This window comes from Syngnathus acus, chromosome 10 (genome assembly GCF_901709675.1).
Source record: "Syngnathus acus chromosome 10, fSynAcu1.2, whole genome shotgun sequence".
Classification (NCBI taxonomy): domain Eukaryota; kingdom Metazoa; phylum Chordata; class Actinopteri; order Syngnathiformes; family Syngnathidae; genus Syngnathus; species Syngnathus acus.
This window is the reverse complement of record NC_051095.1, coordinates 21,337,838-21,364,904: the sequence shown is the minus strand read 5'-3', so window position 1 is coordinate 21,364,904 and position 27,067 is coordinate 21,337,838. Positions and strand designations below refer to the sequence as shown.

Below are 27,067 nucleotides of genomic sequence, written 5' to 3'. Positions count from 1 at the left end.
TAATCCTCTTCCCTACTCCAACAACACAACGTGAGTAATGTTTTGTTCACATCATAGGATGTAGGTGAGAATCAGGTACATTTTTCAAAATAAAAGATCATTCAGACTCATAAATAAAACGAAAATAATGCAAGTTATTTATACTTTCTTGTGCGGCCCGGTACCAAATGATCCACGGAGCGGTACCGGTCCGCGGCCCAGGGATTGGAGACCAATGCATGGGTTGGCAACCCCAGTCCTCGAGGGCCGATGTCCTGCATGTTTTCTATGTCTCCCTGATTCAAACGATCAGGATTTTTATCCAGCTTCTCCAGACCTTATACACTGTACAAGACCATGAATGATGGTCAGAGTAGCCACTTCAGACTGAACTGGTTGTGCTGCATAGTAGCGTTAGCGCAACAAATACTTTAAGTTCATTTTGTTGACTTGTGTTAATTGCAATAAAATACATTTGATGACTTCAATGTACGTCTAACGTCTGCATCTGTACGGTACTCTTATTAAAATACTACTCTGTACTTCACTGTAGGGAATGCTACTTATCAAACACTGGAATAACGTATAATTTGACTTAAGTACAGATTGACAAAAACTCTGTTACCACTATTCTTACATTTTTGTAAACCATTTTTGAGACAAAATACCACATGGATTTTTTTTTTCAATATATTTATTGCTTATATAAATGTTCTCTAAATAATTGTTGGTAAAAATAAAATCTATCAATAATTATCATAAATAAAATAATCACAACGACTTTTACATGGCATTATATTGCACAATTATAAGCCTTAACAACAATCACAGAACACAAGTGTTGCTCAGATTTTGTGTAGCAGGAATGTTGAGAGGTTGCATTCAACACGTTTGTCACCTGTCAAAGGCAACAAGCAACCTGAACCCCATTTGTTTTGCTGCATTTAATCAAGGTCTACATATAATCAGTTTGAACATGATGACTGAACAACCGAATTTTCTACTTTCACGATTTGTTTCCACTTTCTGAGCTATAGATCAAGAAATGATCTTCGCTGGCAGTAATATAGATCTGGTGTTTACTGCTAATGATGAAGAACAAGCGTGTCACAGCTTCAAAATGCTAATTCACACATGTGAATTGTGGAGTTAGTTTCATTTGGGTAAAAATATTCCAAATCAGTGTATTTCCACATTGTACCATCATTAACACAGTCCAGCATGTTATCCTTCCACAGTCAAGTTTTACAATTTAGATCAGCCAACTACTGCTTTGTCCATTTATCTTGGTAGGTAATGAGCCATTAACTTTAGAAAGGCAAAGTCCGTGCCAACATAGCGCTTTTTCGTCCCCTCAGTTTAATATTTTTTATACATCCACTCAAAAAACATGTCGTAGAAAATCACTCAGAATTCCATTAGGCTGTCTTTGTTGTCTCTGTCATTGGCAACAAAATAACACTTTTAATGGCTCATTGTGTGCTCTGGAGATGCACAATCACAATGTTCCTCCCACGCAACAATAGGGATCATTTTAAGGTTGTCATTTATGACAGACGAAAAAATAAACTAATGAATAAGGTCGTCACTGAAACAAAACCAAAACTTGTTTTTATCCAACTCTTGGTATCCCTTCATCACAATTCTGGCAGCAGGTTCTGCAAAGAAAAATCCACATTTAATATGGAATAAACAGCCACATTTAATATGAAATAAGCACGCGTACACGCACGCACGCGTACACGCACGCGTACACGCACGCGTGCACACACACGCGCACACACACGCGCGCGCACACACACACACACACACACACACACGCGCGCGCGCACGCACACACACACACACACACACACACACACACACACACACACACACACACACACACACACACACACACACACACACACACACACACACACACACACACACACACACACACACACACACACACACACACACACACACACACACACACACACACACACACACACACACACACACACACGATAAACTAGTACAAAATATCTGAAAATAAAAATATACTTGTTCACATGTTGTCAACTTCTACTCTGAGTTCAGAACACACTTCTTTAAGTAGCATTTCCATCAAGACCTAAAAAAGACAAAACTGTTACGCTTACAGAGATAAAAAAAAAAAAGGATTACCAAGAAAGTTAGTGTTCTTACATAGAGAAGATGTTTGTTGGCACTAGCTTCCTGTAGGGCATTGAAGACCTTGATGACTCCATAACGGGCATTCTGTTGGCCCACTAGATTTGCTAATGCATCTGATATACAAGGTAAAAGAAGAGAAAAAGTTCCCCGTCACTGCGCATCTTGCTTCTAGGCTTTGAACTTCATCAAATACTTAATTCACTCAGCTCCTTGTATCTTTTTGATATCATGCCCACACACTCCTATTTGTTTGCTACCTGGAATATTATCAAGTAGTTTTTGTTGAGCTCGTTCCTTGGTTTCAGTGCATTCGGCATCAGTTCGGACATTGACATGTGGTGCCAGAATCCCGTTGGGCCAGAAAGTGTCCTTGAAGACATTGATGTAACAGACCAACATCTGTTCAGAGAAGATCCAGTTCACCGTGTCCCTGATCTGTCTGTAGTTGAGCAAGACAAAAGGTTTTAAGAGCGTATGCACAACACCATGTTCACACTTCAGATTGACACAATGTTTGTCACTCACTTGTTGATAGTACGTCCAAATGTCACCTGGACTAGTGCAATAAGAGTTTTCCTGACCCATTTAAACACTGAGTAGATGAACAGAAATACACACATTTAAATGAAATAGTATATCTAAACACTCAGGAATGAATTTTTCAAAGCATTTGAAAAACAAAAGTAAGCCTGACATCAAGATAAAGTGTGACTAAAACGAGGAAGTGATGGACTCACTTCCTCGGAGTTCAAATATCTCGCCAATGAGCATAAAGCAAGGTTCGGCCAGAGCGTCTCTCCTGCCGTCTGTCTCATCACCATAATCTGACAAGTCGCTGTCGTCGTCTGCCTCCTCCTGTAAGCAGCAATGACAGCACATGTAGTCCAAATGATGGCCAGACGCTCTGCATGAGTCGCTACCTCTGTATGAGAAAAAAAATCCCCAGGGAGTTTCTCCAGGAAGGAGGCCAGAGAGAAAGAGGACTTCTTCTGAATGGACATCACCTTATAGGAGCACAACGTGAATGTATTGTATTGCCATCAAAATGAATGCATACGAATCGTATGATACGATATTTAACGTAAACAGCTCGGTCAATTCTATGGTGGCAGACCCTTGATGATGCTCATTTATACAGTCTGTTCTGACAAAACTAAGAAACTACCCAGAGCATATTGCAAATTGGCGTGAGCTAATAGACACAGAAATGAAAATCACAACATGCTATTGCTTGTTAACAACGTAAGAGTATGAGGAAAAATTGCTTACCTTTAGGTGTTCCGGGGACGGACTGAGGAATGCATAAAGTGCTTCTGACTGACACAATCGCTCATCTGTCAGCAGTCGCTGCAAACACACATACGAAATTATGAAAATTGTTGATATGGTCAGCAACAATGTGGCCAACTATGTTGACTTGAATCAAACAATTGATTTTGAGGTATCCGGCCCTTCCTCCCTCTGTTCTAAATATTGTTCTAAGGGTGACTGCACATGTAATGTACAGTTTTCAGGTTTACCTGTAAAAAGGTATTGAGCTGAGTTTTGCTCTTGTCTAAGAACTTTTGGTCGATTGATTTGAAGGGAAGTTTGCTGAGCGATGGTAATTGGAGTTTCTTCAAAGATGGAAAACACTGAGAGAAGACTATAATTAGTCGAATGCAGTGACATTGTACATCAAATTACTACTACAAGTATTGCAGTGATGTGGTTACTGGAATTAAGAGTTTGATGCTGTCTTACCTCAGTCAGTTTGCGGTGCAACATATGGAATTCACTAAGTTTTCTTTGGACGCTCCAGCGGCTGTTAACCGCCTCCTCGCCTTCTAACAGGTCGACACACACATTGTAACAAGCTACAGTTTCCCCGCCTTCCTCTGTAGCCTGAAAAACACAGATCGTCATTCGATCTGAAATTAGTTTTACCATTTTTGAAATGACCACGGTACAGATTTTCCCACAAAATCTCCAATGGTTTATTAGCTAGTACCAGACACTGTCATTTGTTAATGCTTTGAAGAGAAGCATTGTGGGATTGTACTGTTCTGTGAAAAAATAAGTCAGTGAAGGGATTGCAAGATCTAATGCACCGGTTTCTTCCTACCAAATGATCGATGTAGAAAATCAGTTGGCTAATTGTGTCACGGTAGTGTCTTATGTATAGCATGAATTATATATTGTACGAAAAAGCAATTACTTCAGCAGTCGTAATTGTAGCCCTCCAGTGACCAAGGTTTTCACACCACCAATCCGTCCTGGTGATATGCTGCTGGAGTTCACTGTGCTCTTTTTCCATGGCTCCTATTTCTTCCTTTAGTTTGCTCACAATCTAGGACACAAACATTTTGTGCAATAGTAAATGTCTGGTAAAAGCATTCATGATTTATTTGCAGATGCCAAGAATTCAATTTGGAGTGGCTTGTGTTAAAAAGTATTGGTATACATTGTACTAATTGTATCCACACCCTCACAAAGATCAAGAGCTTGATGATTAGTTGTAACAGTAACAATTTATGAATGTCCTTACCCTTTTATCTGGTTTTGGTGCATTCTGAATAGAGCCCAAGGCTTGTCTCTTGTACTCCAATTTGTCATACAACTGGCAAAGTTTAGTGGCAGCATAGCTGGCCTGTTCATTGATTCTTTTACTGCCCTCATCACACACCTCCTCTCCAGTATCAAGACCCCGACACTACACCACAACACGAGGGGGGAAAAAAACAAAATCAAAATTAAAACCCTGATCTCAAATTGCAAGGTGTTCTGTGGGGTGCAGTCGGAGGTTACAGTATGGCATATTTGTGCAACAATTACAAGCATGTGAGATAAATATGGAGCACAAAGGTGTTTTTCTCTAGATGGTTGTTGTCGCTATCTTTATAGTTCGATTTTTATTTTGATCAAGGAAAACAATTACAGCTGATAAGAAATACTTCAATTTGCAAGACATTTTCAACTATATTGCCCAGCCTTATTTACACCCAAGAGGAATGTAAACACCAAGGCATTAGTGGATCGTGTGCGTTCATGTTAGGAATCGGTTGCATGTCTGACCCCTTCTTCCTTCTCCTCAGTGCTACACCGTGATTGGCTGTGCTGCTCATCGCATTTGATGAGCCTTTCATAAAGATCCGAAACCAGGAAGGAAGGGTAGTAACGTTCCCTCATCGTCTCAGCCACCTAGAAAATGACAAGGACAGTATTGACACTGTAGTCTCATCTAGACAATGCTTGACTTTTTGGAAATTGTGGAAATTTGACCTGTTCCTGAAGTTTCACAAAGACTTGCGTTCCTCTGTTTCCCACTAAACTTTGTTGGATTTCTTTCAACAAAAACTTCTCCACTGGAATCTCTCTGCTTTCTACAAAGAACTTTTGGTAGATTTCCCCGACAATTTGGGGCACCTCATTCTGTGAAATTTTAATATATATATATAAGAACACACCCACACATACTGTATTGCATTCAAACCTTCGTTGACTTTGTATAGTGAATATTTTGGCATGCGTGTTACCTTGTTGGCAGTTTTCAATGTTTCCACCAATTCCCAGAAGCTTATCAGAGCTCTTTTATCAACTCTCTCCATGTAATCTCGAAAATGTTCCCTGTAACCTGGATTGTGCATGATGTCATCGAAGAGGAGAATCTGAATGTGAGGAAGAAGACTGTTATGAGACTCATGAGGTTTGGTCCAATCACATGCACATTCAGCCAATATAATACGAATAATTCAGGCTTCATTTTGCAAGATGGTTAGAGAATAAAAAAGAATACCCTCTGGCTTAGAGGCTCATCGCTGTCATCAGTTCCTCCATCTTCATTGTTCTCATAGTTTGGTCCACCAAATAGACGGATTCGTTTCTCACATTGTTTCTTAGCAACAGTCAGCTGATTGATGTATCGTTTCATATCTCTGGCCCTAAGCAAGTCTGCCTTCATGGCTGCTGATTCTTTGCCTTTACGCTCTGGGGAAGAAAGAGAAAGACGTAAAGATGGAGTAACCCCAAAATTACATAGTGCGGCATCACTTCTTTTTTTTTTTTTTTTTTTTTTAATTCATTCAATGTTTTACCAGGTAAGCCAATTGAGAACACTTTCTCATTTACAATGGCGACCCGATCACTGTCACTTTATACTCAAAAGCGCGAGTGTTCAATAGATTGTGCGGGTTCAAAACCCAATTGATAGGACTTCAATAAAGTATTAATGTACTGAAGTAGTACTAATTACTACACAGTTGGTAGCGCCGCTCTTTTGCTGCGTAGTAGATATACAATATATACGTGATACATATGATATACATTTCACCATTCCTAATTATTGTGACGTGCAGTGTCTTAAACATATGTAGTATGTAATGGCACAAAATCAGAAGTAATCCAAAAATCCTGAATGATGTTTTAGATAAAAAAAAATAAAAAAAAAACACTGATATTAATGAGAAGAACAAATAGTACCTTTCTGTTTCTTGAGCTGAGGCAGGCTGCTGATGGTGGTAGCATGAATAATTTCTACCACTATCTGATACCTGGATGGAGGAAAAATTGGGTTGTTTAGTAAAAGAGCTGTTTTTGGATGTCAGGATTATTACAGCATTACATGGACAACAAATATTACATGCACGATTATTCTTTATCTTTTGAATCATAATGTAATGTGGCAAGCAATTGGAACATGAGTAATACGACCGAAGTTGGCAGAATATCTTGGACTAATGAGACAAAATAGCAATCGGATTTGTTTTCCGGCATTGAGGTATCTCATATCGCCTCAGACACTGTCTGCTCCCATGGTAACATCAGCTCACAGCTGCAAAAACAATGAGCCCTTAACACCGTTAGCTAAACATGTTTGTGTACATTGCACTCAGTACATTGGACAGCAAGACCTGCAGGTCTCACAGTGTCTTTCCATTCCATCACTTGTGTGCATTATTTTAGTGCCATGCCTGAGTTGCTTGAGGAAAAGGACATCTGTGGAAGTTGATATCAGTTTAATGAAGTCTTCATAAGAGGCAGCATAGGTGTAAGCTTTCTTCTGCTGCTCCGCCTGCTGCTCCCGCTGCTCCATTTGAGATAGCAGCATCCTGTTTATGGAGTCGGGGTCGCTAAGAACTTCCACCAAAGGCTTCAACACTGCAGTACATGCACAAAAAATGAAGACTTGGTTATCAAATTTCCATGAAAAATAAAGTATTAGATGACAAGTGCTCGGGGCATTATCTTGTCATAACAAATCTCCAATTCAAGCTCTACTTTATTACGTATACTTTTGGCTGTTGCAATTGTTTATTCCCAAATGCTGTAGATGAAAAATCTTTTTGTGTGTTATACGTGACGAGTTTGCAGTGGATGTTGAAGAAAAAATTATTACAAAATTGTTGTTAAAATGTCAATGTTTGGTGATGTTTAAAATTAAACCAAGATACATTTATGAACATCAATGTGCCTGGCCGTGTCCAATTGAAAATCTCTGAGGTGAGCTGACAAGGGTGCTGCTCTAACAAACTTGGCGACTCAAGAGCACTTTTGAATGGACAAATACTACCAGGTGAAGATCGACCCCTCCCAAGATTGAACATGGGAATCAAATAAATCGCATTACTTGATTTCTGTTTTACTATAAAAGTATTGACTTAGAATCACAAGCGAGTGACAAGAAAGTTAAAATACCTTTAGTAGTGATGACTTCTGTGAGGCAGCAGCGTAGTGTGTGAGACTTTGCGTCCTTTTGCGGCAGCAGACATAGCAGCAGTATTCTGGCAACACAGCGGAGGAAGGTCAGCTCTGACTCCGGACTAACCAAACATGGATGGAGAGGGAATGGCCGAGCTCCTTCATCCGGTCTGTCCACACAAAAGATGCACAATGAAGAGGGAACAGGATAAACCCGGTATTGAAAGTCCTATTGAGATTAATACTGAGCACTGCAGTGAGTTCTGAATGAAAATTCATACACATTAAAGATCATCATTTATCTTACACAGAAGGGCTGATATTAAGGCTTGTCTGGCCTTTCATGATAATGCAACTAGTTGATCCGCAAAAGCTTGCACTTTTTATGTAGGTGATAGAAAGTGAGGGCACATAATGTAATTTTGAGAGACAGTGAGTCAGATCGGGAAAAAATAGGTGAAAGTTACATCATTACGAAACCATTTTTTTCTTCTTCCTAGAAGTTCACACACAGCCACACCAACTTTTGGATTCAGTATGTTTTTGGTTGTTGTTTGAATTTATAAACATAATAAAATCGGTAGAAGTGTGTACCTTGAAGATGCAGCCTTGAGACCAGTGAAGTGTGCATGTAAAATTTGGACAGTGTCATAACACACCACGTTCACAAGATCTATATCAGCCAGTCGACATCTCAACTGGCCGATCATTTGCCACCAGTCCTCTGACAGCATGGAGTACAACTGGCCCTCATCACGACTCAAAGGAATGTACCAGGACAGGATGTAGTCTCTGTAGGCATAGTCCAACACTGTGGGGAGAACAAACATATTGTGCTTTGGAAAAAATAGCTTTAGCACGGCTGACAACAGAAAATATCACATGAAACAATGTGCCAAAAATATATTCCCATTACTGTACAGTGTAGACACACATTTTACAATGATACACTTACCTAACAAGCAAATGTGCATATGCTACGTTTTAAGGTCTGATGAGACCAAGATAAACCTCGACCTAAGTGATTGAAAGGCCAAAGTATGGAGAGAAAAAAAGGATCTGCTTATGATCCAAAAAACACAAGCTTATCTGTGAAGCAAGTACAGTCATGGGTTGAGCCTGCGTGGCTGCTTTTGCTCTCTTAAAAAGTGGCTCGCTTCAAACAAAAGGTACTCTGTCCTGAGTTGTTTAAAACATCTAGATGTCTGAACTTTTGTCTCTTTTGAGCCTGATATTACCAATGTTATTTGTTACCAAAGGCAAGCAGCAGGTTCAAATACACACTCCTTTGTGTAAATAAGGAAGCCAACTGCTTCTTTGTTTTGTAACTCATTTTGCAGACGTGTTACACTGCTCTAAGAGTTACAATATCAGCGTCTGGCTGTGATGACATGGAGGAACAAAGATCCATCAGTCAGCAGTTTTTTTAGATGCTGAGGTTGTTGAGAAATTTAGAAAAACCAGGTCAACACATGAGGTAGTAGGCATAGTAACAGAAATATATTACAAATTAGAATTATATTCTATATACATTATGAAGACATTATAATATATTATAATTATAAAGACTAATCATACACTTGTAACATGAGAAATGCAAGACACACAGCAATGGGAGTACAGGGACTAGACTTCCTGAAGACATTCATAAATTATGCTCCTAGTAAAATAAAGTTTAGTGCACATGACCTACAACCTTAGTTTCATCCTGTGCACCACCATACGAAAAAATGAAATAAAAATTCTTCGTTTACCTTCCTTTAGTGCTTTGTCCAAATTGTGTGACACCACCACCCTCCGACTCTGGCTCGATTCTTGTACTGGGGCCACAAATCGAGTCTGGGGAAAAACAGTCAACATCAGTTTATTCCCTTCAATCGGGGGCGCAGTAAAAGATTGATATGAAGGTTGGGGGGGGAAATGTACTAGGGCTAGAAATGTAGGATGGAATTGAAAGTTTGTTTTAAGCCTCTACATAAAAGAAAATGCATACAATATGGCTTTTTTCTTACAATATCAACATAAGTCATTGAGCGCAAAAGTGAACAAACACAGCATTGCTGCTAAAGTCAAGTCAAAGTCAAAGTCAAAGTCAAAGTCAGCTTTATTGTCAATCCCTTCATATGTCAAGACACACAAAGAAACCGAAATTCCGTTTCCTCCATCCCACGGTGACGAGACATACAAGTAGGCGACACAAAACAAAAACAAGAAGGCACAAACCATAAATAATAAATAATAAATAAAATAATAAATAATTAGTGAATCAGCCAAATTGTAAATGTACACTGAGCTCACTGAAACCATCGCATTAGTTCTGCTCAGCGCTACACGACAATGTCTGACATCAATCGGCCAGAACAATTAGGTACGATTATTATAAAATACCTGTGATTGGCTGGCAACCAGTTCAGGGTGTTCCGGCCTACTGCCCGATGACTGCTGGGATAGGCTCCAGCAAACCCGCGACCCCCATGGGGACAAGCGGTACAGGTAATGAATATTAAAAAAATACTTGCGTCAAAAATAAAAAAGCTTTTGCACTGTTATTATTGCTTAGTTCCAATGAGCACTGAGACAAAGTTACTGTGTGGTATTTGCTATGTCGAACGGCACTGCATCTTAGGTCTAATATTCATCTCATTTACCTGTCACTAAATACCACAGGCACAGATACATTTGCAATTCATAAATAATCAAATTAAGCAAAATGAGATCGTTTTCTACAGTATCCCTTGTGCAAGTGGCTGCAAATAAAAGTTTGATGTATTATTATTGAATGTCGTGGCTGGTTGAAGGAGGGAGCCTGTGTCTTATTTTCTGACAGTAGCGACATCTTACCATGAGCTTGTTGAAGAATTCCAGCTGTTGGACTGAATGTTTCTTGTGTCTGTCAAAGCAGCTGACTTTGAGCGGACTCTTCCTGACAAGCAGAACAAAGCTCCCAGCCAGGAAACACAGTAGGGCGAATGATACATAAATGAAGAGCTTCAAGAAGAAAGATGTAAGGGACAGGCCTCCCCATGACAGCTGCAACACTACTGCTGCCACCACACCCAGAAGAACAGCTGGGACAAACCGGAAAGATGAGTTAAGAGAAGAGGAAGAGCTGGCAAACATGGGCCCCTCTCCTGCACTGCTGCTCCCTCCAGTCTGTTTTGTTGTGGTAGATGAGGGGGTGGGCATACTGCGACCCCACCATCCATATATGTGCCACTACTGGTTGGGCAGAAAAGTTGATTCGCGTGTCCAAGTGCCGATTTAGAGAGGTAGGTACACTCTTCTATACCCTCAACTACAGCATTGTGTTCAAGAAGCGGCATCCCCACTCCGGCATCTCCTGACCGACCTACTCCGCCGTGTTCCCCGCTCCTAACATCGGGCCGCCCGGCGGCGACAGCCACGCAGCACCGTCACGTCAGTCATCCACAGTATGGTCTTCGTGACAGCACCACAGTTGATCTTGAATGATCAACAGTGGCACGCGTCTTGCAGAAAGATACCAGGCGGAACGAAATGAATGGAAGCACAAGCCCCGTCACCTTGGAGACAAATGGATAGAGGTAGCTTAGTGACGGTGCGAACCCGGATAGCAAGAGGCTAACGCGCGTTGTTGAAGTTGTTAATTACAATCAACATGACATAAATATTCATTTAATAAACAGCAAACTCGCTTGAGAGTTAGCCATGAAGCTAACCGCAACTAGCCAGACTAGCCACCTCTTTAAATAAGCAATTCAACACCAGCTAACATTAGCTACTTCAATATCCTTTCAAATTAGTCCACATTACATTCTCACGTTCCTCCTCAAATATGAATGAGTCGAGCGAGTGCAATTACATTTTAACTTTTTAAAAGTAGCCTTGATCCAGGGAAAAATCATCCGCGACAATCAGTATAACAAGCTGTTATTTTTCATCGAGCTCCAGCTGAACAACAATCTGTCTGAACGCGAAAGAGTATCAGCCAATCAGCTGTGGTGTTAGCGCCAGATGGCGTGGCTTGTTTTGGCTGTCAGCACACTCCGAGCGGACGGGACAGCCGTTGTTGTGCTCAGCGGAAGAAGAAGAAAACGCTAATAGGGAAATAAATGAATATAATCAAGTGCACACACGTGAAGACTTTGTAGCGTTTACCTACACCGGCTCTGGTTCTATGAGAATAGATAAATAAATGTGGCACAACGAGTCTTGGGCTCGTGTCTGCATGTGTATGTGTGTGTTTGAGAGAAAAGAATCGACTTCACTTTCTTCAATCAGAAGTTCTTGTTTTTTCACCAATGACATGATAAACAGCACAAATATGCTCTATATGAGTTATTATCAACTTGTGGTCCGCGGCCCCTCGGTGGCGCGCTGGGTAGCACGTCCGCCTCACAGTTAGGAGGGTGCGGGTTCGATTCCACCTCCGGCCCTCCCTGTGTGGAGTTTGCATGTTCTCCCCGGGCCCGCGTGGGTTTTCTCCGGGCACTCCGGTTTCCTCCCACATCCCAAAAACATGCTTGGTAGGCCGATTGAAGACTCCAAATTGTCCCTAGGTGCGAGTGCGAGTGCAAATGGTTGTTTGTCTCTGTGTGCCCTGCGATCGGCTGGCTACCGGTTCGGGGTGTCCCCCGCCTACTGCCCGTTGACGGCTGGGATAGGCTCCAGCACTCCCGCGACCCCCGTGGGGACTAAGCGGTTCAGAAAATGGATGGATGGATGGATGGTCCGCGGCCCTCTAGTGGCCCGTAGCTGTATTGCGGGTTGTCCGCGAAATTGGAAATGGAAAATAATTGCAACGTTTTTAAAAATAAAATTTAATTATTATTTAGACGTGATTTATTTTCCAGCGAATTGTGTGAATCATTTACTCATCTAAATTATGTCAAATGTAGCTGAGATTCCCAAAATAGATTTACAGATGCAAATAAATAGTCTGTATAGGGCTATCCTCCTTTGGTACAAAATAAAGTAATATTCCGCCGAAGCAGTGTTGCTTCTTGGTTATAATGGTGGTCCCTTGGACAAAATCAGTTGAAAGTCCTTGCTCTATATAAACGTCCTTTTAAATTAATTTAGCCGCGGAACATTCAACAAAATAGTTAATTTAAGCCTATTACAACAAGCCTATTAAATCTTTACCCTAAAGACTTTTCTTCGAAAGCCCAAGTAAAGAGTATCCCCCTTCCCCTCCCCTTGCTCACAAACAGCAGTAGGTGCAAAACAAACAACCATGAAAGCAGGAGTTAGATTGGAGTAGAGTGGACCTTTTAACCTGAACCTCTTAATATAACGTAATTTAAAAAAAAAAAAAAAATGCAAAACGAATTGCTCAATGGTGGTGGTGGTGGGGATAAAATATTTCTGACTGTGCGCTACCACTCCCTAGCTCCGGTGTGACACGCCGTGCCTGGACATAAACTGATGCGAGGAAAAACAGTTTCTATGCAAAAAAAAAAAAAAAATGCATGCGGGATGGTGATAATTTGTACTGATCTGTTATTTTAATTTGTACCGAATATTCCCGTCATCATTTTTCTCCATTATACTCCAGGTACAAGGGCCAAAACAGCTTCGTGACAGCACCACGGTTGATCTTGAATATGCAGGCAAAATGCCCGTACATTAATGCATCCAGTATTGAGGGGAAAAAATATCTATATAAACGTTGGGGTCAATGTTGAAAGTTTCGAGGGGCGGCAGCAGGGGGCGCTGTTAATTGCTAAAGTGCACCGTGCATCCGTTTTAATCCAATAGATGGTGGTAATGTTCTAATTTTTCTAGGCACTCACAAGTTTAGTCGTCCCCATTGGACACTGCATTAGGTACAGTTACACATTTTTGATATCCATTAGTGATCTAAACTACAGGTAATCCAAGGCCAGTTTCAATATTATTGTTGTGGCTTTCCAAAACGAGAATATTGTAGATTATTTAGATGGATATAGTAGATACATTTAGAAGACAAAATCTCAGGCAATGTGCAGAATATTGTAGATTATTTAGATGGATATAGTAGATACATTTAGAAGACAAAATCTCAGGCAATGTGCAGAATATTGTAGATTATTTAGATGGATATAGTAGATAAATTTAGAAGACAAAATCTCAGGCAATGTGCAGACCATGAATGAATAATTTTTACGTTCCGTTGAATTGCTGCTGGCCCGGGCTCCAATATACACTGCTCCAGTTTGTTCCGTCTGAAATCATCGACCATCGTGCGTCCGCGACACTAATCTATCCATCTAACTATCACCTCGTTGTACACATGCAATAAATATATTTTAGCCAGGCTATTATATTATATTATATTATATTATATTATATTATATTATATTATATTATATTATATTATATTATATCATATAATATCATATCATATCATATCGTATCATATCACATTACATTACATTACATTATATTATATTATATTATATATTGCACTGACTACCTTTGTTACAATGTTGTAATCATTTAATACCAAAAGTAACACTAATTTAAGACATGGTGGCGGACCTCAGTACCAGGCCTCTCACCCAGCAGTCCTACAATTAGGGGTGATATGTCCTTTGTCATGATGTCTTTGTAGCTCTGATGACTTTTTTTTTTTTTTCATCTCAGCCTGTCTACATCACAGGAGGGAGGCAAGCATTGCAATGCATATTGTGCCACGTTTTGTTGCCACCTAGTGTCTGAAATGGCAATTAATTGCCACCAAAAATAATACGCACATTCCTACTCTTGTTCACTTCAACCTGTGAAAATACAAAAGCGTTCTACACAATATTGTGGGTTTATGTCACATGTCAGGTCCTATGAGTGAAATCAACCCACTATCACCGGCAATAATTGTGACCTTGTACGTCTTGTGACTACCACCAAGACATGAAGGAACGAGCATGGCCATAGTCCTCATTAACAGTGGTTTCAAGGCATTCATTATTTCATTATTTGTCCAAAATGAATAAATAAAAAAGAAAATTAAACCCACTTTCTTGATCAAAACATACATAAACTGAGCTTGTTAGTGAAAAATGGATCATCAAGGCCTGGAGGTCCTTTTAAGAGCTCCAACGGGACACTAATGTGCCCCAGCACATTGGTTGAGAATCACTGGTGTAGACTGTGGAAGTTTGACATTAATTTGAGGTGATGTATTGGAAGATAAAGGTAACGGTGTTTTTTACTCTAGTAATAATGATTTTCATTCTCAAATATGTGAAATGCCTCTATCCCTTCTTCAATACCACACATGGCATATTTTTTTTTGTAGATTAATTTGTAACGGGATGGTGTTACCAGGAGGTGGATCTTCAGCAAACTTTCTGAACAAATATGGGCCAGTCTGAGCCGTGAAACTCCAGGACTGAAAATGATTCCCACTCTGGCCCTGTTGACCAGTTCGAAAAGGTACAATCCTCCAGGTTACTCACAAAGACCCAAAGTGTTCAAAGACAATCAAGAGATAAACTTGAGCATTGTGAAATGCAAATCGTCAAATTATAAGTGCCACATAAAGCAGGCAGATGCAAGTGTCAACAAAGGGCAGTGCTCCAGTTGACACAAAACATAATCTTCTTCTTTTCATCCCCAAGGTGATTTCTTTAGTGTGAACGGAACCTTGAAGCCATCAGGTAGATAACACATCCAAAGATAAAGCATACATCGCTGGATTTTCCCCGTGCAGTATGGACACGCTGAGCTGTCAACAGCGGAGAAGGGGGGTCAGCTGCAGCTTTTGGGAAGAGGTCAGGCCTCTTGCAGACTTTTCTAAAGCAGATTAACCTGATACTTGAATAAACAAAAACAAAAGTGATGAATCCCCAAACATCTCAGGCTTGGCTGGTGACTCAAACATTGGGCCTATTGATCTCCACTCAAGCATTCAACGGGACTAGTTACTTCTCTCACCAAGGGCCCCTCCAAACGGGCAACACACACAGCCTGACAAATGGCGTAATGACTTCTCTGTGACGGTTCGCTGTTTTAACAAGGTGTAGGCCATAAAATATCTCTTAGCCTAATGATGAGGCCCACTTGGTTATCAATAGAGATCTAGCAACATGCTACTTGAGGCTGCTGAGGGCTATGGGTCTCTTATCGTGCAGGTCAGGATGAAACTACAATGAAGATATGGTAATCTATTTGATCACTTCCTCCTTGTAAAAGCAGGAAAATCATCATTTATTCTTGGTCAACGTTTGAATGGATATGCATCACTAAGCCAATCACCATCAATATTCATATGCACATTCGTACTCTTGTCCAACTTGTAAAAACTAGCACAATATTTTCGATTTTGTGGAGGTGATAGTGGGTTTTTTTCCTCATAGGAGTGCACATGTAATCTCAAAGACTTCCAAAATATTGTGCAGATCACTTTTATATTTTCACAAGTTGTAGTGGACATGAATAGGGCTGTGCACATGAATTTTTTCAGCAATTGGACACTATTAACAAAATGTGACAAAGCAAGCCAGGAAACAATAGTACAATGTTTTTCTCCTTTCCCTGAAATAGTCAGGCTGTTGTGTGAAAAAAAGTAGCCCATGCAAAAATAAATAATGGGCGTCATTAATACTGACTGTTGTTCTAAAAAAACATCTCTACTGAAATTTTCAGGGGTATGAATTTTTATGCAGCCATAATTTTTACTTGCCAATGTTTAGCCCAATAAATGAAACCTATATTGGATAGAAAAGGTTTACGCACTCCTGTTAAAAGGCTTTTTGAAATAGACAAAGTTGAATCATTTCACATTTTCATACCACTAATATAACATATTATATATATAACTCAATTGAAAAATTAAAAACATATTTTTGAGAGGAGTAATAAAATCAAACAACTGAGTTAATGTGGTCACACAAGTGTTGTCAGCCTCATAGAACTGTTGTGTGACTGTTTAGACTAAAGAATTTTCCAAACACAGGTGTCAAAATGTGTTCAACCTTTGGGCTATAATCTCATGAGGTATCTTTGGTGCATTCACAACGCTGAAAGAATATTATACCTGCAGTAAAGCATTTTGATGGTAGCATTATCCTTTGTGGATCTTTTTCTTCAGCTGAAACTGGAGTCTTAAGGTGTGAGTCAAGTTGGTGCAAATTCTAATTAGCAGTCAGTGATAGCACCAAACTTTCAGGTTTCTGCTCCAAAGCACTATTGGGGGTTTATCAGGGGCACTTTAAATTGTAGCTGATCCATGTTAACTCCCATTTAACATGAATTTGCACGTGATTGGATAATTCTGACCCCAGCCACATACCATTTATATGAGCGTGGGCGCGCTTGTATGAGCACAGCATTAATTCATTTGTGTATTTTTATTTCCCCTCTCAAAAAGTTTAAAATGTTTTCTCAAAAACCTGGCATTTGAACGGGAGAGCGTAGATTAATTAATAAATTTACATTTTTCACTCTCGTTTCGATTTACAACCTGAAGAAAATGAAAGAAAAACTTTACACATACATTTCAAAAAGCTGTTGACAGGAAACGTCACCAGCACAGTTGCACATAACACTTAATCTGGGCACGAGCAAATCACAACAGCTTCAATGTATGTAAGTCATTGAGGGAATATTAACAAAACAAGCACACCTTTCATAAAACTTACCCAAAAAAAAGTGGACCATCAATACTTTGCCATGAAAATGTTTTGGTCAGTGCTCGAGAAGAAAATGTGATCACATCATTTGTCACATTCTCTGGATTGTTTTGTCAAGTGCACCAATAAACACGACTGATGAGCGTATCAACTGGATCTGTTTCACACTGCTTCGATTGAAATTAGACTGTGATGCGACTGCCAGCTAAATATTAACACTGGCATTTACTTAACTGCGCCCAAAGCTGTAAATATGTTAGTTAATAGCTGTACAGAGATCCAACCATTGAATAATTACTCAAAGTTAATGTTTAATATCTCATTGTGACTGAATTCGAGCAAGCGGCCGTTGATCCTGCACAGTACAAACACAAGCTCTGCAACGTAGTCCTTTCTCATGCTACTGGCGTCATAGCAAGTATTCTACTGAAAGGAAATACACAAGAGAGTTTTAATTAACAACAAAGTTTCTACTTTATTCCATAAACACAAAGGTGTGTGGAGATTGTGGGAGAACTAAAGAAAAAAAAAGATCAAACATTGTATTGAATACCCATATAAGCAAATAAATAAACATGGCATAGCTACCTTGGTGAGATCAAAAAACAGAGCATGCCCGGTGCCATCTCACATGCTCCGGGCTTCCACATGCTGGCTCCCTCTTTTTCAAGTCCTACAACAGGCACTGAATGTCAGCTCTTAGAAGCCGAAATATTGTACTTTTGGCATTTATGTGATCTACTTGTAGATTAGGAAAAAGCCAATGGACAAGAAAAATAATAGGTGCTATCGATTCAGCTGATTTAGTGATGAAACAAGAAGAGCATTGTGAGATTGTTTGAATTTAGAGTTCCACGATATGTTCAAACAGGCCAAAAAGGAGTATGGCAGGCATGTTGTACTGTGTTCTGTCCGGGAGGCCCTTCATGTCTGACATGAGACTGGCTGCAGCCATGCATGCAGTCTCTTGACGGGACATTGAAGCAATGAATCACATGCATAAGGTGCAGCATGCAGGGTGAAAACCTGACAGGTGATTCATGCAATGTTGCCGCTGTAACCGAAGCCTCATCGTTTTGGTGCTATTTCATTAGGTAAATGCAGGTTATTGAGTCCCTTCCTTCTGCTGGCTCAGATGTAAAGCAGCAGGGTGCAGATGGTTTGATGGTGGCTGTAATGCCATATGGGATTACAAAATGGAATATACTGGAATGGAATACACTGGAGCACTTTACACAGGTGCTTTCTCTGTGGTGTCGGACCACTTTAACTACACATTGCTGATCTACATCAATTACATATATTTTTATATGTGTTATGTGCAACAAATGATCACAGGAACAACACTTGACATCCTCTTTCCCAAGAGCAACCTCAATTCATGTTCTTGAGAATGGCTTACAACTGTTCAAAAAGTTTATTTGTCTGTAATTTTTTGTTATATGAGACAGCTGACCAAATACCAACTCCGTTGTGCTTTTCACCAGAAAAGAAGATTTACAACATGATCTCACAGCTAATTACCAAACAACTCCTGAATGCGCCTTACTGTTGCCATCTCGTCCCATGAAAAGATCCTGATATACTTGTAATTAGAAGACACTGGGGAAAGCCCAACCGCAGGCCTGAAGACATGTCTGTTATGTGTTTTGCAACCATTTCACTTTTGAACTTTAGCTGGAAAGGTACCAACAGTAATGCAGAGGAAATCAAAACAAAAAAGACACACCTAAGGTTCAAGTCATTTGGCCGCATTCTGAAAGGATGGAGCTGTCTATCAGGAGGTGTGTGCGTGCGTGTGTGTGCGTGCGTGTGTGTGTGTGTGTGTGTGTGTGTGTGTGTGTGTGTGTGTGTGTGTGTGTGTGTGTGTGAGGGAGCGAGAAAGAGAACGAGAGAAAGAGAGAGAAAGAGAGAAAGAAGGAGAGTGAGTGCTTTCCACGGTGACGCTTCGCCTTTTCTGACTGGTATCGTCATGGACAATCCCATCACAAAAGGCAACCTGAGCCCAAATACCACTTCGCAAGAAACTGTAAAAATAAAACATGTGGGTCTGGACAGAAACAGTGTCAATCTTCAGTTAAGAGGTTTTTGAAGTACAGCCTCTCGGCCAATCCTGACAAGTACATAAATCATGCGCACAGCAATACCACACACGCTTACATGCACAAGACAAAGACGACAGCAATAGCTAAGATAATTGCACAAGGCAATGAGGAGGATTTCAGTCAAGTAATCAGTCAATGCATTTTTGAAACACAGCACGTAAGACACCCAAAAAATATTAATGCATATGTTGTGAGGGAAGGATCTGGCTTGACTGGAGGTGCAGGCTGTAAAAGAAAAAAAGGAATGGTGCATGGAAGAAATAGAGCATTAAGAGAAATTCCATACATAATTCATTTAGTATTTTAGAACTGGAAGAGAGTTAGAAAAAGCTTTCAATTGATTTTTTTAGTCATAGCCATTTAGTTTATACAACTAGTGTTTTAGTGATCCTGCATTGTCTTTTTGAGCGTCATGAATGCATGAAAAGTTTGTTTATTTTACCTGCAAAGCGTGATGATGTTTTCAAATCTGGAGTGCCCGTTTTAATGATCTTTTTGAAGGTTGTGCAGGTTTCAGATTAATGAAAGATCTTCTAGAGATGCTAAGGTTAGGCCCAGCAAAGCTACCCTATGCCACGTGTGAGTGATAAAACCTCAAAGCGAAGCTCTTATCTCTCTACAGCTATGCATGTTTACATCCACCTGCATGTAGCGCAGGAGATGAAAGCCTCAGACATGTTTTACCCCGTATGGACAATTTCATACTTTAAGAGGTGCAAGCATAGATTCATTCATTCATTCATTCATTACCAATAATACCCGGATGAATGTGAATATCGAAAGCACACATCTCAAGACAATCCGAGCACCCCCAAGATTTTAGAGTTCTTTAGATTATTTTTCGAGTATATTATGTTTAACAAGATAGAAAAATATCAAACTGAATTTGGTATAAATATAATATTTTCCCCAACAAAAATACAGTACACCCCCCATTTGCTTTAAAATGGTTTGATCCACCCCACCTATCCCACCCATGCTTGCGAGTGGCCAGCGCCAGCAAAGCATGATTTGCCTGAAGCTGTTTGAACCTTTCTGTCATACCCCTGCTGACCCACCCCCACACCTCCTCGGTCCGTAGCACCCCTTTAACCTTTGATCCTTGCATTGCCTGTATTATCATCTTAAAGAGCTGTCAGGATTATGCGATAGGCTGTATATTAGTTCACAGGTACAGGTTTATAGGTAGATCTTTATTAGCATAATACTTTATTAGCATCTACTTCTTTTATTTGTATTTTTTCATTTGTATTTCTTCTTTGTTGAACGTCCCTTCTCAGAATATCTGTTTAGAAGAAAGTCATGTAAATGTTAGTCTTATATGCCTTCAGAAGCATGCTTCTTTCCTTTCACTCAAAACCCGTGAGATCAGTAGTTTCTATAATCATTCAGATCACTGGTTGAAAACAGCAAAATATTCATCTAAATTTAAGGAATTTTACAAACCATATAACTGTACCTGCGGAGTATACATGTTATATTACGATATATAATTCCTATATACAATATATAAATTGGACATATTTCATTGAAATGTATTTATTTATTTATTCGTTTGTTTATTTATGTATTTATTTATTTATTTTACTGCATGTGTGAAGACAAATCATATTAATTCATTGAAAAACACAATAGTAGAATAGAAAAGATGATTTTTTCCTATTTCAATTGCAGTTGGAAAATCTGTGTATTTGAACAAAAATGATGCTACTAGATTTTTATATTTTTTAAAAATGCCTTTACAAAGTTTCTAACTTTTATAATAAATACAATTCTCAGAAATGTCTTTTTTATTTCCATCCATTTATTTCCATTCGCATTTAACATGCAAAAGAAAAATCTGAAGGCTTCATGGGGCTGTGCATTCCAACAATTAAAACATAACAGAGAATGCAACAAAAGCTTACTCAGCTTTGCACTGACTTGTTGAGAAAGAGATATCCTGTTTAGTGGATGACAGCTAGAACAGCAAGTACAATTAGTCAAGAAACAAAAAACAAGATGTTCCCTTTTCTCCCCAAATGCGGCATCAAATAGCATCACTAAGTTTGCTTAAGGTGTTTACAAATGTTCAAAGTCACGCATCCTAGATGAATAAGCCATCCAAAGAAAGAGAGCACGCCTTCAGACAAGAGTAATCTTCTCACGCTGCCTGATAACATCTTAAAAGGTGCCTTTTTACTTCATGCTTGGTGTTCCCCTCACACAAACACAAGCTTCACTGAACTGAGCTGACCTATCTCGACACAAACCCAAACAAATTTAAAGCCTACGGCCTCTGATCGTGTTTGGGTAACAAGGTGTAATACATTCTCAAGTGATCTGTCACTGATTGAGAATGGCCGATTCAGGTTTTGTGTCGCGTCCTTCAGCTCCCTTTGTTGTGTGACACGAAGATGGGAAGTGTCACAAGCCATCTCGGAAGACTTGTCTCCTCTGCCTCTGAAAGCATTCCCAAGCTTTTGTTTGCTTGGGAAGATACAGAATCGAGCAAAGATAGTTCTGGGTGACTGCTTGGAGTGTTATGGGGGCAAAATTCAGGCTTTTGATTTTCTGCAAAGAGACATCTAGGAAATAGAATGCTTGAAGGTAAAAACGGTAAAGTTTTTTTTTGCTTCTATAATCCCAGAGCGGAGCATACCTGTTGATATAGAAGTCAGAGGAAGATATGCACATGCCAAAGTTCACCTGAAACTTCGGCACACCAAAGTGCTCCGGCTCTTTCACTTTGGCAGGTATGGCTCTATAATGACAAGATATCTTTGCCTTCAAAGCCTTTAAAGCTTAAATGGGTTGAAGAGAGGAAAAAAAAAAATACTTTTAAGATTCCAGCCATGGCTCACCAATACCACACACCTTCGCTCTTAAAGGGAACCCCCCTTCCCTCCCACCAGCTCAGCCTCTGAGCTCAAGTAGATGTTGTTAGACAATACAGAGAATTCCACAGAAACACTTCATACACAGTGGCAGTCCCGGAGATGTAATCCAATGCTTCATAATGTCCGCAGCGATCAGGGGGTGGCCAGCGGGGCAAGTCTCAACTTAGCTGGGTTCAAACGGCTCCCTCATTCTCAAAAGCAACGCTTTGTTCCCAGATCAATCCAGTGGTTTTTTTTTTTTCCTCCCTCTGACAAAGCCACAGCGTTTAACAGCAGGATTAAAAGCCCCGAATCCCAATACTGGCACTTAGCTAAAGCAACACAGGAGAGAGCAGAGTTGGGAGAGCTGACGCTTGACTGGCTCACCTCACCCACTGAGCGAAAGGTGAAAACCTATTTGTCCACACACTGGTTTGATATTAAGGAGTCCAATGTTATTTAACAACTACCGGTAACAAGTTAATGACATCCTTCTCACAAGTTAAAGCTTGTATGAATATAAAACGACACACTTGAGGTAAGGTACACAACACGATAACTCTGCCAGAGCATTGATGTCACATATTTTAAGAAGAAAACAACAAGACATGATTCTCATTGTTTTTCAGAACATGCTTTGACAATAATGTTTGTTTTTTCCCTCTCCACTTGACTCATGAGCCACTGATGAATCTCGTTGAAATGGATCTCCTATAGAGAGTTGTGTTGTTTATATCAAAATATTAAAAGTTTTGCTAACTACATTAAATCAAATAATCAAATACAATCAGCTTTGTCCAAATGATATGATAAAAAAAAAATTCTATATCTTGCTGGTGAGAGTCAGTGTTATTTTCAATATTGTTGACAATTTCTAGATAAATAAATATGTATGTATAGCACTGCCACTGTCAATTTCACACAGAAAAAAAAAAAAGACCAAAATGCAATTATTGGGTCTGCCATGCAGCCATATTACTATTATTATAAGAACATTTCTCGTAAGGTCCACCTCAGATCTTGTCCCGGGCCAGTTGGTGCAGAGTCCAGACATCAACTTTCAGTGAATACAAAACCAGGAAACGAAAAGTGAAAACCATGTTTATGTGGACAGCTTTGTGCCCTGTGTATTGCTGCCCATGCATTCCAATGGCCAATAAAGGAGCAGATAAGAGAAGGGTGTCGTAAAAACACATGGTGGATATAATGACATTGATAACACTGCCAATAACCTTGCATTGACACATTTTAGAGCCTGCATGGAAGTATGGAATGATAGTTGCTATGTGATCATCAAATGCTCAATGCGCTAATAAGAATAACATGCATGACAACATACATTATTGACTCATTAAGAAGCAGAGGAAAGTTGCCTTTACAATAAGGGAAGTCAAAGTTTTCTCCAACAACGCCAATAATAATGCTCACCATCATATTACATTGCATGTTAAAAACCACAATAAAACTGTCAAAGACAGCAATTAACATTTTTTTAACTAACATGACAAGAAAATAAGGACAGCAGGTCAGAAACCTCAAATGCCAATCAATCATAGCAATCAAAATGTCTCGTCATTACATTTATGGCAAGCCTTGCTTTTGGTCCCTGTGGATCTCAGGTTTGTTGCCACATAAGTGAGCCATAAAAGTGGGGTTGCTGGTAAAGATGTCTATCTTTATGCAGGTGTTATGACTGAAGCACATCAAGCCTGCACATATTGTCTGATGACGCAGCCAATGTGCTTTTCAACGAGTTGCTCTCTTGGAGGGTTCCCATTTGGACACTTTGACAAAGTTATCTGTGATGAGAAAAATTAAAAATGTTTTGGGAAGAAATATATCTATCCATCCATCCATCCATCCATCCATTTTCTGTACCGCTGTGGCCCCACAGGGGTCACGGGCTTGCTGGAGCCTATCCCAGCTGTCATCGGGCAGTAGGCGGGGGACACCCTGAACCGGTTGCCAGCCAATCGCAGGGCACAGAGACGAACAACCATCCGCACACGCACTCACACCTAGGGGCAATTTGGAGCGCTCAATCAGCCTACCAAGCATGTTTTTGGGGATGTGGGAGGAAACCGGAGGGCCCGGAGAAAACCCACGCGGACACGGGGAGAACATGCGAACTCCACACAGGGAGGGCCGGAGGTGGAATCGAACCCGCACCCTCCATACTGTGAGGCGGACGTGCTAGCCAGTGCGCTACCGAGCCGCCCAGAAATATATCTATATATATATTATTCTTATAACCCTTAAATTGATATCATCATCTCTAAATCTGACTGCAATAAGATTGATCATGTAAAACACAAAACAGAACAGAACATTCTGTGATTTTCCTTCAACTTGTGCGGCCGACCTTTCAAATAGGAGCCAGCGGATTCAAACTTCCAAAATCTACTTTAAAGGGTTGGTAAGCACCATCAGGGCCATAAATCTTTGCAGGTGGAAAGCAAAGTTGGAGGTATTTATTTGATAACTGGACTGAGGTGTGATCAGGCAAATCGTGACTGAGCACAAGGTCAGTTTATCAACCGAGTAGCAAAGATGGGACCAAATTTACAGTCATCAGGGGCTTTTGAATTGGAATGCAGCTACTGCAGTTCCCAGAAACATCCAGAGTCTTAATCTAACCAACTTTGGAAACCCCCATCACCAACCACTTAGATGAAAATCAGCTCACGCAGTGTTTGTATAAACACATCAACAAGCTAAAAAAACACATATACAGTATCATCACCTTAGTGGACTCAACACGGAGTGGTGTGACGGATATCCCATAAAATCTCATAATTCATCGCTCATTTTGGTCTTGAGACTATACATCAATTGTCAACATTTTGGGGTATTTTTTTTACGATTGTTTGTTTCAATGTGTATTTGTCAAGACATTGAAGAAGAGCAGAGAGTCAGGAGCCATCATGCTGTGTTTTTGCACAAATAAATATACAGGTTGTTCACGGGGTGAGAATCAGAGGCAGTGGGTTGTTTACATTTGCAGTAATAAATCTGTAGTTACAGATAGCACCAGTCTGTTCTTTCCTATTGTTTTCTTTCCTGCTGATGTAATAATGCAGCCGTCAACCCTACAAGGGCGCCGTTCGTTAACCCGAAAATGTGGTTTTGACATGTTTTGTGTTGTTTCATTGACAATTTTTTTTAATAGCTATCTTGGCATCAGTACCAATTATTTTTTTCCTTGGCAGTGTCCTCACTTTTGGTTCATTTGCTGGAGTTGAGTAATGACTAGGCACGTGCTCACGTCTCATTTCCTGACCATAAGTCAGAGCCTGCAAACGCTCATACACATTCATGAATTATTGAACAGATACATTTATTTTCTTTTTTTTAAAGGATGTAAGATTTCTGTGACATAAAGACAAAATGAAACGAAACAAGAGCCTTGCTTGAATGTTAAAACAGGGTGCATGATGTGTCGGGCCCTACTTTTCATCCTTGTGCACAAGATAATTGTCCAGTCCCAGCCAGATCAGAGCGGCTGGTCTGGTGAGGACAGAGTGGATCTCTCAGTCAGGTGGCACTGTGCCAGTTCTAATGGGTACAGAGAATGTGTTTCCCCACCGCTTAACCATTAACCCCCCCCCCTCACTAACCGACCTCACCAATCATCGAATGTCAGCCCTGCGTACCAGGGAAGTTACCATCCTCCAACAGCAAATCATTTTCTACGGCTGTTTAAGCTTGTGGGGAAGCTGGAGGCTATCGCAGCAGACTACACCCCAAAGTGACCACCAGTTCATCACACTTGGGACGGGCAACCATTCACACGCCATTCACCTTTCAAACGCTATGGAATCGATCCCTCGCTGGCTGCTCAAAAGTCAGCATTGTGTCCACAACAGCAACAGTGACCTAGTTTCCCATATAATAAACCAATTAGCAACAATACTATGGCTGCAACCTATTCAGATTCATTTAATAATGTGTTTATTATTGTGATGTGTGGCGAAAAACCACACTGCATAATTTGAGTGGTATCAGTAGCATTCAGTGTAGTCACTGGCAAAAAAAAAAATCAACACATTAATAGAGATATTGTTCAATAAATATTTCTCTGAAAGTGTTGTATAAAACTGAAAAATAATATCTAATTTCTGATACAGCTATGACAGCAATGACAGGTGTGGTACATTTCTCTCTTGGTGTCTATTATAGTGCTAATCCCAGTTTACCTTTTAGTGAAACTAACTCCAATTCGCATCTATGATCAATTTAGTGTCTGCAAAAGATACCTACTATTTTGTTTTAACGATTCAAAACAGTTGCTAAATGTCATACAGTTTTTCTTATTTACTTGGATACATATTTTAGCTCAGAATCAAAACTCTCAAAAGTACTTGTTCAATCTTTATATCATTTTGTCACTTGTGCTTTTCAAAAAAGTATTTTCTCTTTTTTGTAGAGGGGGAGTCAAGTTAAAAAATTGTCTTTACCATATGTTCTATGCGCTCACATAGTCTAAACATGGCCTTCTGATAAATATGATGTTTGTGGAACAACAATTCAGCAGAAAACTTCACAGGAGGCGGCCATTTTGCCACTTGATATCGACATCACAGTGCCTAAGGGCTCAGGTATTGACTGTCGTGGCTCACCAGTTTTCTGGGTTTGGTCACGTGATGTTGGCAACCACCTTCCCCTCCCCCTTCGGCCA

At 40.0% G+C, this 27,067-nt stretch overlaps 1 protein-coding gene and 1 long non-coding RNA gene across 3 annotated transcripts; both read right to left on the bottom strand.

The window, feature by feature from the left end:
• Nucleotides 1-826: 826 nt before the first annotated feature.
• On the bottom strand, nt 827-11,810 carry snx25 (sorting nexin 25). 2 transcript variants are annotated; one of them, XM_037260984.1, is made up of 23 exons: nt 11,675-11,810; nt 10,675-11,375; nt 9,588-9,672; nt 8,428-8,644; nt 7,831-8,003; nt 7,107-7,293; nt 6,616-6,686; nt 5,933-6,123; nt 5,673-5,804; nt 5,419-5,568; nt 5,212-5,337; nt 4,685-4,849; nt 4,355-4,486; nt 3,901-4,041; nt 3,678-3,791; nt 3,427-3,504; nt 3,078-3,161; nt 2,895-3,012; nt 2,683-2,749; nt 2,415-2,596; nt 2,170-2,270; nt 2,026-2,095; nt 827-1,637 (listed from the first exon to the last, which is right to left on the bottom strand). In XM_037260984.1, the coding sequence occupies exons 2-22, from the start codon at nt 11,017-11,019 to the stop codon at nt 2,030-2,032; spliced, it is 2,925 nt and encodes a 974-aa protein (XP_037116879.1). In that variant the 5' UTR covers nt 11,020-11,375; nt 11,675-11,810; the 3' UTR covers nt 827-1,637; nt 2,026-2,029. The 2 variants fall into 2 exon arrangements, with proteins under 2 accessions (XP_037116879.1, XP_037116880.1); XM_037260985.1 differs by having other exon boundaries at nt 11,183-11,375.
• A 10,362-nt stretch (nt 11,811-22,172) lies between these two features.
• Nucleotides 22,173-22,807, bottom strand: LOC119128508. The gene is made up of 2 exons (XR_005099028.1): nt 22,350-22,807; nt 22,173-22,274 (listed from the first exon to the last, which is right to left on the bottom strand). It is a non-coding gene; the product is annotated as an uncharacterized LOC119128508 (long non-coding RNA).
• Between the last annotated feature and the right edge of the window lie 4,260 nt (nt 22,808-27,067).

Excerpts from the sequence above, each read along its gene's own strand:
- snx25 (XM_037260984.1), bottom strand. The coding sequence starts at position 11,019 with ATGCCCACCCCCTCATCTACCACAACAAAACAGACTGGAGGGAGCAGC. Across the intron at positions 4,850-5,211 it reads CTGAGGAGAAGGAAGAAGGG|TGTCGGGGTCTTGATACTGG; the intron begins GTCAGACATGCA and ends GTTGTGGTGTAG. Across the intron at positions 3,792-3,900 it reads TGCACCGCAAACTGACTGAG|TGTTTTCCATCTTTGAAGAA; the intron begins GTAAGACAGCAT and ends GTCTTCTCTCAG.